The sequence below is a fragment of the Rhea americana genome, unplaced genomic scaffold, assembly GCF_003343005.1.
Source record: "Rhea americana isolate MKP2758 unplaced genomic scaffold, rheAme1 scaffold_0, whole genome shotgun sequence".
Lineage (NCBI taxonomy): Eukaryota > Metazoa > Chordata > Aves > Rheiformes > Rheidae > Rhea > Rhea americana.
The window spans coordinates 12,769,524-12,782,684 of NW_028185037.1; the positions used below are offsets into that span (position 1 = coordinate 12,769,524).

The 13,161-nt window shown below is 44.3% G+C and overlaps 1 protein-coding gene across 1 annotated transcript in view; it reads right to left on the reverse strand.

Annotated features, from left to right (window-relative positions):
* Positions 1–12,780, reverse strand: part of DERL1 (derlin 1) — a 21,561-nt gene extending 8,781 nt beyond the window's left edge. Inside the window, exons 1-4 of the mRNA XM_085314594.1 lie at positions 12,513–12,780; positions 10,796–10,907; positions 7,407–7,471; positions 5,257–5,283 (exon numbers count right to left, since the gene is read on the reverse strand). Of these exons, the coding sequence (XP_085170720.1) occupies positions 5,257–5,283; positions 7,407–7,471; positions 10,796–10,907; positions 12,513–12,665 (357 nt within the window). The 5' untranslated portion in view covers positions 12,666–12,780. The remainder of the gene's footprint in view (positions 1–5,256; positions 5,284–7,406; positions 7,472–10,795; positions 10,908–12,512) is intronic.
* Between the last annotated feature and the right edge of the window lie 381 nt (positions 12,781–13,161).

The following is a 13,161-nucleotide window of genomic DNA, read 5'->3' on the forward strand; positions in this document are numbered from 1 at the left end:
ACTTCTTGTCACAAATGGTGGAGGAGCCTACAAGGAAGGGTGTCCTGCTGGACCTTGTCCTTACCAACAGAGAGGGACTGGTTAGAGATGTGAAGGTTGGGGGCAGCCTTGGCTGCAGTGACCACGAGATGGTGGAGTTCAGGATCCTGCAGGAAAGAAGGAAACAAGCAGGATTGCAACCCTGGACTCCAGGAGAGAGGACTTTGGGCTCTTCAGAGAGCTAATTGGTGGAATCTCGTGGGTTAAGGCCCTAGAAGGAAGGGGGGGTCCAGGAGAGCTGGCTGGTATTCAAACATCACTTCCTCCAAGCTCAAGAGCAGTGCATCCCTACGAGTAAGAAGGGCAGCAAAAGGGGCAGGAGACCTGCATGGGTGAGCAAGGAGTTCTTGGCCAAATTCAGACAGAAGAAGAAAATACACAGAATGTGGAAGAGGGGACAGGCTACTCGGGAGGATCGTAGGAATGCAGTCAGAGTGTGTAGAGATGCTGCGAGGAAGGCTAAGGCCCAGCTGGAATTGAGTCTGGCAAGGGATGTTAAGGACAACAGGAAGGGCTTCTTCAAATACATCAGCAGCAAGAGGAGGACTAGGGAAAATGTGGGCCCGCTACTGAATGGGGCAGGGGCCCTGGTGACAAGGGATACAGAGAAGGCAGAATTACTGAATGCCTTCTTTGCTTCAGCCTTCACTGCTAAGGGCAGCCCTCAAGAATCCTGTAGCGAGAGAAGTCTGGAGAAGGGAAGACTTTCCTTGGGTCAAGTAGGATAGAACTAGAAATCTTCTGGGCAGGCTACACATCCACGAATCCATGGGCCCGGATAGGATGCACACACAGGTACTGAGGGAGCTGGTGGATGTTGTTGCCAGGCTGACCTCCATTACCTTTGAAAGGTCCTGGAGAACTGGAGAGGTGCCTGAGGACTGCAAGAAAGCCAATGTCACTCCAGTCTTCAAGATGAGCCAGAAGGAGGAGCCAGGCAACTATAGGCCCATCACCCTCACCTCCATCCCTGGAAAGGGGATGGAACAGCTCATTCTGGATGTCATCTCCAGACATATGGAGGAGAAGAAGGTGATCAGGAGTAGCCAGCATGGATTCACCAAGGGGAAATCCTGCTTAACCAATCTGATAACCTTGTAGGATGGAATGATGGGTAGATGAGGACAGAGCAGTGGACGTTGTGTCCCTTGACTTCAGCAAGGCTTTTGACACTGTCTCCCATAACATCCTCCTAGAGAAGCTCAGGAAGTGTGGGTTAGATGAGCGGACAGTGAAGTGGACTGAGAACTGGCTGAAAGGAAGAGCTCAGAGGGTCGTCATCAGTGGCGTGGAGTCTAGTTGGAGGCCTGTGGCTAGTGGCATCCCCCAGGGCTCAGGACTGGGTCCCATCCTGTTCACCTTCTTCATCAATGACCTGGATGAGGGGACAGAGTGCCTCCTCAGCAAGTTTGCTGATGACACCAAGCTGGGAGGACTGGCTGATACACCTGAGGGCTGTGCTGCCCTTCAGAGAGACCTGGACAGGCGGGAGAGCTGGGCGGAGAGGAACCTCCTGAGGTTCAACAAGGGCAAGTGCAGAGTCCTGCACCTAGGGAGAAATARCCCTMGGYACCAGTACAAGCTGGGGGCTGACCTTCTGGAGAGCAGCTCTGCAGAGAAGGACCTGGGAGTGGTGGTGGATGACAAGTTGACCATGAGCCACCAATGTGCCCTTGTGGCCAAGAAAGCCAATGGTCTCCTNGGTCCAGGAGAGCTGGCTGGTATTCAAACATCACTTCCTCCAAGCTCAAGAGCGGTGCATCCCTATGAGTAAGAAGTGCAGCAAAAGGGGCAGGAGACCTGCATGGGTCAGCAAGGAGCTCTTGGCCAAATTCAGACAGAAGAAAGTACACAGAATGTGGAAGAGGGGACAGGCTACTTGGGAGGATCGTAGGAATGCAGTCAGCATATGTAGAGATGCACTGAGGAAGGCCAAGGGCCAGTTGGAAATGAGTCTGGCAAGGGATGTCAAGGACAACAGGAAGGGCTTCTTCAAATACATCAGCAGCAAGAGGAGGACTAGGGAAAATGTGGGCCTTCTACTATGGGGCGGGGGCCCTGGTGACAAGGGATAAAGAGAAGGCAGAATTACTGAATGCCTTCTTGGCTTCAGTCTTGACTGCTAAGGGCAGCCCTCAAGAATCCTGTAGCGAGAGAAGTCTGGAGAAGGGAAGACTTTCCTTTGGTTGAGGAGGATAAAACTAGAAATCTTCTGGGCAGGCTAGACATCCACAAATCCATGGGCCCAGAAGGGATGCACGCACGGGTACTGAGGGAGCTGGCAGAAGTTGTTGCCAGGCTGCTCTCCATCACCTTTGAAAGGTCCTGGAGAACTGGAGAGGTGCCTGAGGACTGGAAGAAAGACAGTGTCACTCCAGTCTTCAAGAAGAGCCAGAAGGAGGAGCCAGGCAACTACAGGCTGGTCAGCCTCACCTCCATCCCTGGAAAGGGGATGGAACAGCTCATCCTGGATGTCATCTCCAGACATATGGAGGAAAAGAAGGCGATCAGGAGTAGCCAGCATGGATTCACCAAGGGGAAATCCTGCTTAACCAATCCGATAACCTTGTAGGGTGGAATGATGGGTAGATGAGGACAGAGCAGTGGACGTTGTGTCCCTTGACTTCATCAAGGCTTTTGACACTGTCTCCCATAACATCCTCCTAGAGAAGCTCAGGAAGTGTGGGTTAAACAAGTGGACAGTGAGGTGGATTGAGAACTGGCTGAAAGGCAGAGCTCAGAGGGTCGTCGTCAGTGGCACAGAGTCTAGTTGGAGGCCTGTGGCTAGTGGTATCCCCCAGGGCTCAGCACTGGGTCCCATCCTGTTCAACTTCTTCATCAATGACCTCGATGAGGGCACAGAGTGCCTCCTCAGCAAGTTTGCTGATGATACCAAGCTGGGAGGAGTGGCTGACACACCCGAGGGCTGTGCTGCCATTCAGAGAGACCTGGACAGGCTGGAGAGTTGGGCAGAGAGGAACCTCCTGAGGTTCAACAAGGGCAAGTGCAGAGTCCTGCACCTAGGGAGAAATAACCCTCGGCACCAGTACAAGCTGGGGGCTGACCTTCTGGAGAGCAGCTCTGCAGAGAAGGACCTGGGAGTGSTGGTGGATGACAAGTTGACCATGAGCCACCAATGTGCCCTTGTGGCCAAGAAAGCCAATGGTCTCCTGGGGTGCATTAGGAAGAGTGTTGCCAGCAGGTGGAGGGAGGTGATCCTGCCCCTCTACTCAGCCCTGGGGAGGCCTCATCTCGAGTCCTGTGTCCAGTTCTGGGCTCCCCAGGACAAGAGAGACATGGAGCTACTGGAGAGAGTCCAGCAGAGGGCTACAAGGATGATCAGAGGGCTGGAGCACCTGCCCTATGAGGAACGTCTGCGAGAGCTGGGCCTCTTCAGCCTGCGGAAGAGCTGACTGAGGGGGGATCTGATCAGTGTGTACAAGCACCTGAAGGGAGGGTGTCAAAGGGACAGGGACAAACTCTTTTCAGTTGTCCCGTGTGACAGGACAAGAGGCAATGGGCAGAAATTGAAGCACAGGAAGTTCTGCCTGAACGTGAGGGGGAATTTCTTCCCTGTGAGAGTGATGGAGCCCTGGCACAGGTTGCCCAGAGAGGTTGTGGAGTCTCTTCTCTGGAGATACTCAAGGCCTGCCTGGATGCAACCCTGTGTAACATGCTGTAGGTGACCCTGCTGAGCAGGGAGGTTGGACTAGCTGATCTCCAGAGGTTCCTTCCAACCTTACTGATTCTGTGATACAGATATAAAGCCCTATTTCAGCTGTCCTCCAATTTCTAAACTGAAGAGAGACACTGTGCTAACAACATTTCTATAAACTGGCTTGAATACCAACAAGCAGCTCGGCCGATTGAAACTGAAGTTAAAACACATCCCTTCAAAGGTGGCACTAATTTAAAGTGAAACTCGTGAAAGCTGGCATACCTGAGCCAATGCAGCCTTCCGCAAGCCCTAAGTTGCACCAGCAGACTGGCTCTTCTCACAAGCACCCTACAGTTATTCATTAAACTAGTTTTTGCGTTTTGGGAAAACAAAGTTATGTCATGTCTATATTCTGAAAGCATYTGACATGAGAATAAAGGCCCAGCTGAGTCACAGTTGAGGTGACTGTCTTCTCACTTTGCACACAAGCCATTCAATAAAAGCAAAAAACTRTTTCTTAACAAAAAAACTGCACAACAAACAACTGCTCGTCTTTCAAGTAATACTTTAAAGCAAATTTAAAACCATTTTAATTTCCCTTTTAAGGATGATATGGATCAATGCTTCGGTCTCAATTCAAACAACATATGTGTAACTACAGCATTCTCGAGAAAAATTCTGTGGAATTCTGCTCCCTCCCCCTGCCTCCAGCAAAAACATAGCAAGTGCCAAATTAAGGACAACCTTTAACAGAACTCAGTCTTGACTGTAGATGCACAATCACTCTTTTTATCTACCATAGAAAACTGTTAAATGATCTAACAAATACTAAGATAATCTTGTACAAAATACAAAATACTGGAGATACTGCTGCAGGCTTTGGGTGACGGAGACACAAATTAGATGAAGAACAAACATCAGAGGCATGCTGAAACAAGAGTTGTCTGATACTCTGCTGTGTTCAACAAATGCTTCCCCATTTTCCTCCATAGAATTTGGGCAGAAAAGAACTGCCTTACTGAAACTGGTTATTTAGATTGCTATTTTAATCACTCCTGTGAGGATTCTGCACTTCACATGTCTAGTATCTCAAGCTGCATTTTTCACAAGATCTTCTGTCAACAAGCAAAAGGAAGGAATGCTGCAAAATCAGTTCCAGAAGTCTAATGAACCCAAGAATCATTTTTAGCTAAAAAGAATAAGAACGCACATCCACAGACCTTACTATGAGCTCATTAGAGGAAACAGTACATGGGTGAAGTTCTCAGTCTACTTTAGTAAAAAGGCGTAACGTACTCTAACTAGAAGATCAGATTTTCGTTCCTTGATTCCCTATTGACATTATGCAGGGCTTTTGATCAGATCAGCTGAGGCTAACACAAACTTCTTTGAAAGCCAAAAACTAACAGTACGCACATAACTAATCTATTTTGATATAAACTAAAACAAGCCAGCTTAACTCATGATGTGTAGTTATGCAAATATGCTATCTATAAAGTCATTAAATAGTCACAAAGTTCAAGAAGATTATTTTTTTTAAAAAAACACACTGCACTTACCTGCATGTCCATTGCCAAGCCAGTTATCTGTCATTGCACCACTAAGGAAAATGTAACAAAACTTGATAGATGAGAATGACGAACAGAAGCTACACACACACASAGAACATGGAAAGGTCTTTAACTGTACAGCTTAAGTGTAAACAACATCATGTGAAGAATCAAGTGAAGCTTTGGAAAARTGAAAAGCCTTCTGTGATGTACAGACCCATGCACGTTGTTTATATGCATACCAAACCCAATCAATCTTTGCAAAAAAAACACGTTACAGGCCAGGAGTGGATTCTTTCATTAGTCTCTTTAATYACAAAGTGCTGTTTTTATAACTGTAAGGCTACTGTATCAGAAAAAAATATCTAATATCACAACTAGGTCATAGAAAATACATAATTTCTTGAAGTCTATCAATGCAGGTTTTTAATAGCCTTTTCCTAACTTGGAACATGAAGGATCTGCTTGCTGTCGTAATTGCTGGGGAGAAACAATTACTGAAGAATTATGCTATGATCAGAATGCTTTTAATAGTTCAGGAATAAGTGTAAGATGGCACTAAGCTTTTTCCCAGATTACATATTCAGGTTACTCCTTACATCATATACGGAACGAGCAAGTGGAAACTTTCAAATGACCGTTTTGAAAGTCAAGCCATAATCAGAATCGTCCAAAGGCTCACAACTCAGTCTGCAATGAGAATTAAGCTGATGGTTTTCTTAACAACATAATTAAATCTAGACTGTTTTCCTAGTTACTACTGCAGCTCAACAGGATTAGCTGGAATGACAATAACGACTCTCTCCATACAGTGGAATATGACTAGAGATAGTCAATCTATTGATAAGGCAGCAGCATTTCTGCACAGTAGCTTTGCTGGCTTATCTGGTTCACGTTGAAGTCACAGTTCCCTTTTTTGCCTGCATATTGTGCTACTGCAAATTGCTACAAAGGATGCTAGGAACAGCAAGAACAAAACAGGAATAGAGATTATTTTTCAAATGTGGTACAGTAAGAAAGCACAAAGAAGTGCCACTGAGAACTACTCAGGTAAGTTTTGTTCAAGAAATAAACGCACTATGGAGTGAAGCCCGGGATCATCCAGGGCTCCCTATCTAAAGCAAGTCTTCCAGATCAAAATTGTTCATCCAACTCCAGYCTGACTCAATATTCAGAAACAGTACCATTCCATGACTTTTCTGGCGTTACACAGCCTACATTACACTGAAATGAGAAAGTATGCAAATAACCAGAATAAATAGCAATATTTGTTTAGCTAAAGATGGGACAACACAGACCTAGGAGGGCACACCTACACTATGAAATTGAGTATAGTACAGAGATCCATAAAATCATAGGGTAGTTGAGGCTGGGAGGGAACTGCAAAGGTTGCCTAGTTCAACCCTCTTGCCCAAAGTAGGGGCAATTAAGGAAGTTCCTCAGGACAGTGTCCAGCTGGGAACTGAGTACCTCCAAGGATGGAGACTCCACAACCTCTCTGGCCATCCTGTTCTAGTGTTTGGTCACCCTCACAGAAATAAGAGTTTTTCTGGTTGGTTGGTTGGGGGTTTGGGTTTTTTTTTTGTTTGTTTGTTTTTTGTTTTGGGTTTTTTTTTTTTTTGAAGGGGGGAGGTAGGGAGAGAGGGTTGTTGTTTTAAAACATTTAAATGATTTTTCTTATGTTTCAGTTTGTGCTCACTCTGCCAAAAACAACAGTGCTTTCACAGATTTAGCTAACTTGTAACCAGTAGGTGACATATCTCTCCATGAGGTACCCTTGAATTTCCAATTCAGGGAACAGCAAAGATCAAACCTGTTTGCATCTGCCATCTTAAACACACTAAATGTACTCCTAGCCCATACGGCAATCCAATGAAGTGGTTAGTCGAGGCAATACAGTGAACATGATGGAAGCTCATGCAGCACAAGTGCAGCATTATATGAGCAGAACTCCAGTCTGCAAATTACAMATCTTTGTTAGCACACTTATTAGGATTCTCCCTCCAAATCACTCACTACTTTTTCAAGAAGAGGATAACTTACCTGTGAACATTTGCTACATGTTTTAAAATTATTAGTCGATAAAATCTGGTCGTTGAACATATTTCTGGTAGAAATAGAACCAAAATATTCCAGAAGTTTGATGAGCAAAAGGATACAACAATGCAGATCCAATTAAATAGGAGCATGAACATGTAATCTGCTGGTCTTCCATCAAAAGCACCTGTAAATAAGAAGAATCATTAGGAAAACCCTTGCAAGGTACTAAAAATTTGATGAGAAACCAAGACTCCTTTCAACTCATTTATGCAATAAAGATCCACTAAAATAAAGGTTTACAAACTCTGCTTTGTGCTCAAGTAACTAGCTAAGTTGGCAAATAGTTATAGATTACTATTTTGCCTTGATTTTTCAAACAGTTACTCTGGATAACAATGTAGTGTATCACAATCACAGAATTGTTTGGGTACTTTTGGATTCCATCCACATAAGCAACTGCCTAAAGTTGTAAACAACTGAGCTTTCCCTGGATTATCCTGARCATCTTTTCTAAGGATGTTGGTAGGAATGTACTAGTATAACTAGTTGATGACGTTGACCAATACTAAGCAAGGGACACAATACGGCAAGCTAACATTTGTGGATCATCTTCTTTACCTTAAAAAAAAATACTTTTAGGAGTTTAAGAAAAAAACTCAGATAGTAGCAGCTGTCCTAAAAACAGCCTGTAGGTTATAGTTTTGCTTGTTTGTTTTTATTTTAAAGAGCCTTATAATGGAACAACCTACAGGACTGGAAACTAAGACATTCAGCCTATTGTATTGCAYGTGCACACATCAGCTCTATGTTAAAAACAAACAAACAAAAAATAACAAAAACCCACACATCAACACTGGAGGTGAGTGGATTTAACTTTGTAAGACTTAATGGAATTGGATCCAGACCTTCCTAAGGAGTTACCAGCCAGAAGCACACAGTAAATAAAAAACAGTTACACAGCAGAAGCAGACAAAGTTGAACTATGAAGTCATAGGAAAACTCGTCTTTTCTTATCCAATTTGCATCTGACTAGATGATGCAAGAAAGATGCAAGAGATGTGACTACTTTTAGACTCCAGAAAAGTTCACATATGTGACAGAAGAGCATACATATGCATTTATATATGCACACCTTTCCTTCTWACAAGCTTTTTTCTAGTTCTGAATGTGTATCAATATTTTTAGGAGGTTTTTGTTAAAAAACAAAACCCACAACAACTCCTAGTAAACACGAAAATCATAAGCTCCCGCTCTTGCAGATTCTGGTAATCTGCTGTTACAGTCCTCAGCATTTGAGCACAATTCCTGTCAACCCTAGTATAACYCCATACAGGCATGAAAAGCCCAAAGATACTAGTGAGATACACTCAAAACACATAGCAACAAACATAATGCACCAGAAACAAGTCGAATTACACAAAATATCAAAATGCCTAGGGATTTCCACTGTTAAAGGAGGTAAGTTGAAAAGAGGGACACTGTTTAACATTAGCACTATTCAGTTTCCTACAACTGTTTAAATGCCTCTAGAATTGAAAACAAAAAAATACTTATTTTTTTAAATAACAACTAGAGTAATTCAGACTATGTAAAGCAAAACTGATATTTCAGTCATTTTATTATTTAAGTTTAGCCACATAAGTTGGGGGCAGGGAAGAGGTCACTTCTAAAATGTATTTTAGAAAATTAAATTTGGAGAACTACATCAACCGGAGTTTTCTCCTTACTGTTGCCATATAACGAATCTCAACAAATAACGAGAGGAAGCTGACTAAAGCTACAGAAACTCCAGCATAGCAGAACATGGAGGAAGTAAAGAAAATATTTTCAAGTTTTTTCACTTCTCATTCTTCTATTATTCTTATTAATAATCTCCTAAATAAAGTTTTTTATTTGATTTTTCCATTTAATATCTGAGAAAACTGAGCTACACACTCACAAGAAGTGACAGACTGCCAAGCTGTGAAAGCCCTTTGCTATATTGTGTTGATCCAGAAGAGGAATGAGGTGGGTTCTAGCCCCCTGGGTCCATTCTTTGGGCCCAGAATACAGTCCAGTCACCTGGGGAAGAGCTGCAGGCTCATCACCTCCTCATTCATACTGCCACTGAGCAATCTCTGCTTTTGCCCATTTTGATTTCTCTGATTTTTTTTTTTAATTTATTTTCTTCACCAGCAGAAGCAAGACAAAACATGCCAATCTCATTTTCCTCAGGAAGCTAGAGGTCAGCTCATTAGAAAACACAAGCAGCACAGTACATAACCATATGAGTATTTTTACAGCTAAATCTCCTCCCCACATAAATTTGAAGTTAACACGCAACATTAATGTATACTCAAAAGCCACGTACAACCCTGAAAATAAAGCTTTCACTTCCTCATTTTCTATGCCAAAGGGAAATGGAGATCTCTGCTGATTCCAACCTGTAAATACATTAATAGCAACTTACACACCTCCTACTTCAATAAATACAGAAGAATCCAAACTTTTTTTTGAAAAAGGGAAGCACTCATCTAATTAAAAACATTTTTATACTAAGAAAAATGACCATTAATATAGGTGACATGCATTAGTTCAAACAAAAACACATCAGATGACTACCCACTTTCAAACTCGATTTTACAATACTCTCTGGAAGAGAGATTTACTGGGGATCTCTTCTCTGCCTACCTAAACATCATCTTTCTATGCACTGCCACTTACACCATCAGCTCTAAGACTCCATTAAAACTACACAGAAATTCTTCTTCATAAGGGCTTTCAGGAGGAGTTCAGCTTTATAAATACTTTAGGTTAACTATCTACCCCCTTCGAAATAATTTTTGCCAAGGCTTAATGGAAAGGGCAACACAATGAAACCAATTTTGAAGCTACCTTCTAACAAAAATCTCTTTTGAGACTATCAAAACAATGCTTTTTTTCATAAATTGTGTTTTTCTCCATAATCTGATCTTCTTTCTTCTTCTCCCAATTTCTGCCTCTAAATTAGTCCAACTTATTTCCTAACTTTTCAACATTTCTATTTGACAGGAAGTTACAAGATCTCTCTCAACTCAGGTCAAACTATAAAAGAACTAGAAGAACACAGATAAGCATCCTTGCCTTAAAAAAAAATATATTGTTATTTTCTCAAGATGGATAYACCTGCTGTTAAATATGTTTTAACCATACTTCTGTGTTAAAGGAATCAAGCACAGCAGAACAAAGGTAAAGTTGTCTTTTATTCTCATCTCTTGAATTCCAACAGCTGGAAGGACCAGCCTGTATTCACAGGAGAAGTGTTACATTTAGATACCAAATGARTAAGTTCCCTTCCAGAAGAAAAGGACCTGTCACACCAATCAGTTTTAGGACCAGAGTAAGTGGCCACAGAGATGAGCTAGTTTTCCTATAATTCTGTCCAAATCAGGCATGTGCCTGTCTCCACAAACTAACAGAAGCTCTAGCTGACAATGCTAAGTCACTGGGCAGTGTTTACCACACACATACAACTTAACGGATAACATACCTGTTTCTAACCGTGACGAATATTGATACAAGAAGTACAAATTCACCAAATAGAGAAATCCTGTTCCAGGTCCCACTGGGAAGAAGAAAGTTGCAGTTATTGGACGCCAGATCTGTCCAGATGAAAAGAGAAAGAGCTCATTTTTATACACTGTAGAATAAATTCACATGCACAGTTTTTTTAATATCATTTGTTATTAATTATGTGGGAAATTAAAGATTAGATKAAAAGATAAATAGTCCAAGCATCCWTTTCTGCTGCTTCAGCAGCCTTTACAGGCTTTTCCTTTTATGATCTAATCAGTAAAACTATCAAGATTGCAAAAGAAATCATGCATAATTTTAAGATCATTTCCATCGCATCTCTGCTGTATTGAGTGCCTTTTGCAGTGCAAGAAAGAGATTCTTGCCATGATGTACTCTGTTTTGAACAATAGTTAACACAGCATCCATTCCAACTTGTACAGAAGCAAACCATTTACAAGGAGTTCACACAATAGCCTTTAGCATGTATTTCCAGATAGTAACAGATACTATTCTGAGCATTTTGCATCTTTTTTTAGATATTTCCTCAACTATCAGTATCAGGTACAGTCATCAGCAGCGCAGCAGGGTAGGGACAGAAAACATCTACCCATTTATGAATGAACCAGCACTTTAACGTGCAGCATTTCAGAATAACGTATCAGGATCCTGAATGCCATAACTCAAGAAGCATTAACAGAACTACACAAAGAAACGGTCACTTAACAAATTCAGAGAACTGTCATGAAACAGAATACAGAAGAAATTGTCTTTTTTTTTTTTTTTTTGCATTTTTTCCATTGTATGTATAATAAGCATAACGATAAAATCTTAAGGGTTGGGATTTTCTTTTCCTCGCTTTCTGCTTTGATTCACCTGGGCATTCCACAGCCTAAACATGTGCAAACCAAAATAGCAAAATTTTAAGTTCTCAACAGAAAGAAAAAAAGGTTGCAACTACCCTTATCATTCTTAACAAATCCAATAGCATTGGATGTCAGAAACTCCAAGATGATGGTGTTAAACTACATCAACCGTAGGCACAGAAGCTGAAAATCTCTAAGGAATTTTTACTTCCAAGTAATTAACGCAAAACTCCATGAAGCTATACAAAACGCACTCCACTAGCTCTGCCCTAGCGCTTCCAGAAGCGGCTCAGGTTTAGGGCAGCTCTGCGCCTGCCTGTTTACAGGGTCAGGCACACACGACCCCTTCACAGACTAAGCAAGGCTGGGCAAGTCACCGGGAGCCCGCAGAGTGCCCAGGAACAGCCAGTGACAGCCAAGGGGTCATCTCTAAGGAAGAGAAAAAACCTAGGAAAGAGGTGTAACAGGCTGCGTTACAAGCCAAACTACAGAGCTTCTCACAGGCGACGAACTGCCCCTTTTCTGCCCGCCAAGGGCCCTTGCAGGGCTGCGCACGGCTGCGCGCGTCACCCTGCCGGGGAGCCCCACCGAGAGGGGCCGCAGAGGACAAGCTGAGGCGGTGCCGCCAGGCAGGCCCAGCTCCCCCCGGGGGGCGACGCGCCCGCCCGCGGGCCGCCCCGCCGCGCGGCCCCCCCCGCCAGACGCCAGCGGAGCCCGGCCCGGCCGCCCCCGCACTACAGCTCCCAGAATGCCCAGCGCGCCCCGGACCCAGGCTCTCCACGGCGCGGGCGCCGCGGGGCACGCCGGGATCGGTAGTGCGGCGCCTACCTGGAAGCGGTTGATGAAGGCGTCGGGCCAGAGGAAGAGATAGACGGGGCTAACGAGGCCCAGCTTGCCGATGAGCGGCACCGCGATAGAGCCGGCGAACCAGTAGCGGGTGATCAGCGGGATGCTCCGGAACCAGTCCCCCAGGTCCGACATGTTGCCGCGCTCGGCAGCCGCCGCCGCGGCCCGGGGCCCCGCTGCGAACCTGCCCGCACCCACCAGACGTGGCGCCGCCGAATTCGGCCCCGCCGCAGCCGCTTCCGGTCCCGCCCCGCGGCGGGCCCGGAAGTCCCGCCTCCCGCGGGCGGGAGGGGCAAGGCATGATGGCGCCGCAGTGACGGGAGGGGCGGGAGGAGGGAAAGGGGAGGGTGCCCTGCTCGGGGACAGGGGAAAATCGGGGAACGCGCGCTGGCTCCCGGCTTCCCGCTGGCGCCTCTCTCGTTTACTTCTATTCAGGCTGTCTGTAGRCTCAGATTTACAACTGGTTCATTTTTCCGAGATTAAACGCCTGAGAGATGCCAGTGTTCTTGTAAAAAGAGATGGATCCGCAGTAAATGCTGCAATTCTGCAAAAAAAAGTGTTAAGTATTTGCCTTGGAAAGCGTGGGCTTTTTTTTAAAAAAAARGAAAAAAAAAGGCATGGTGACTACGTG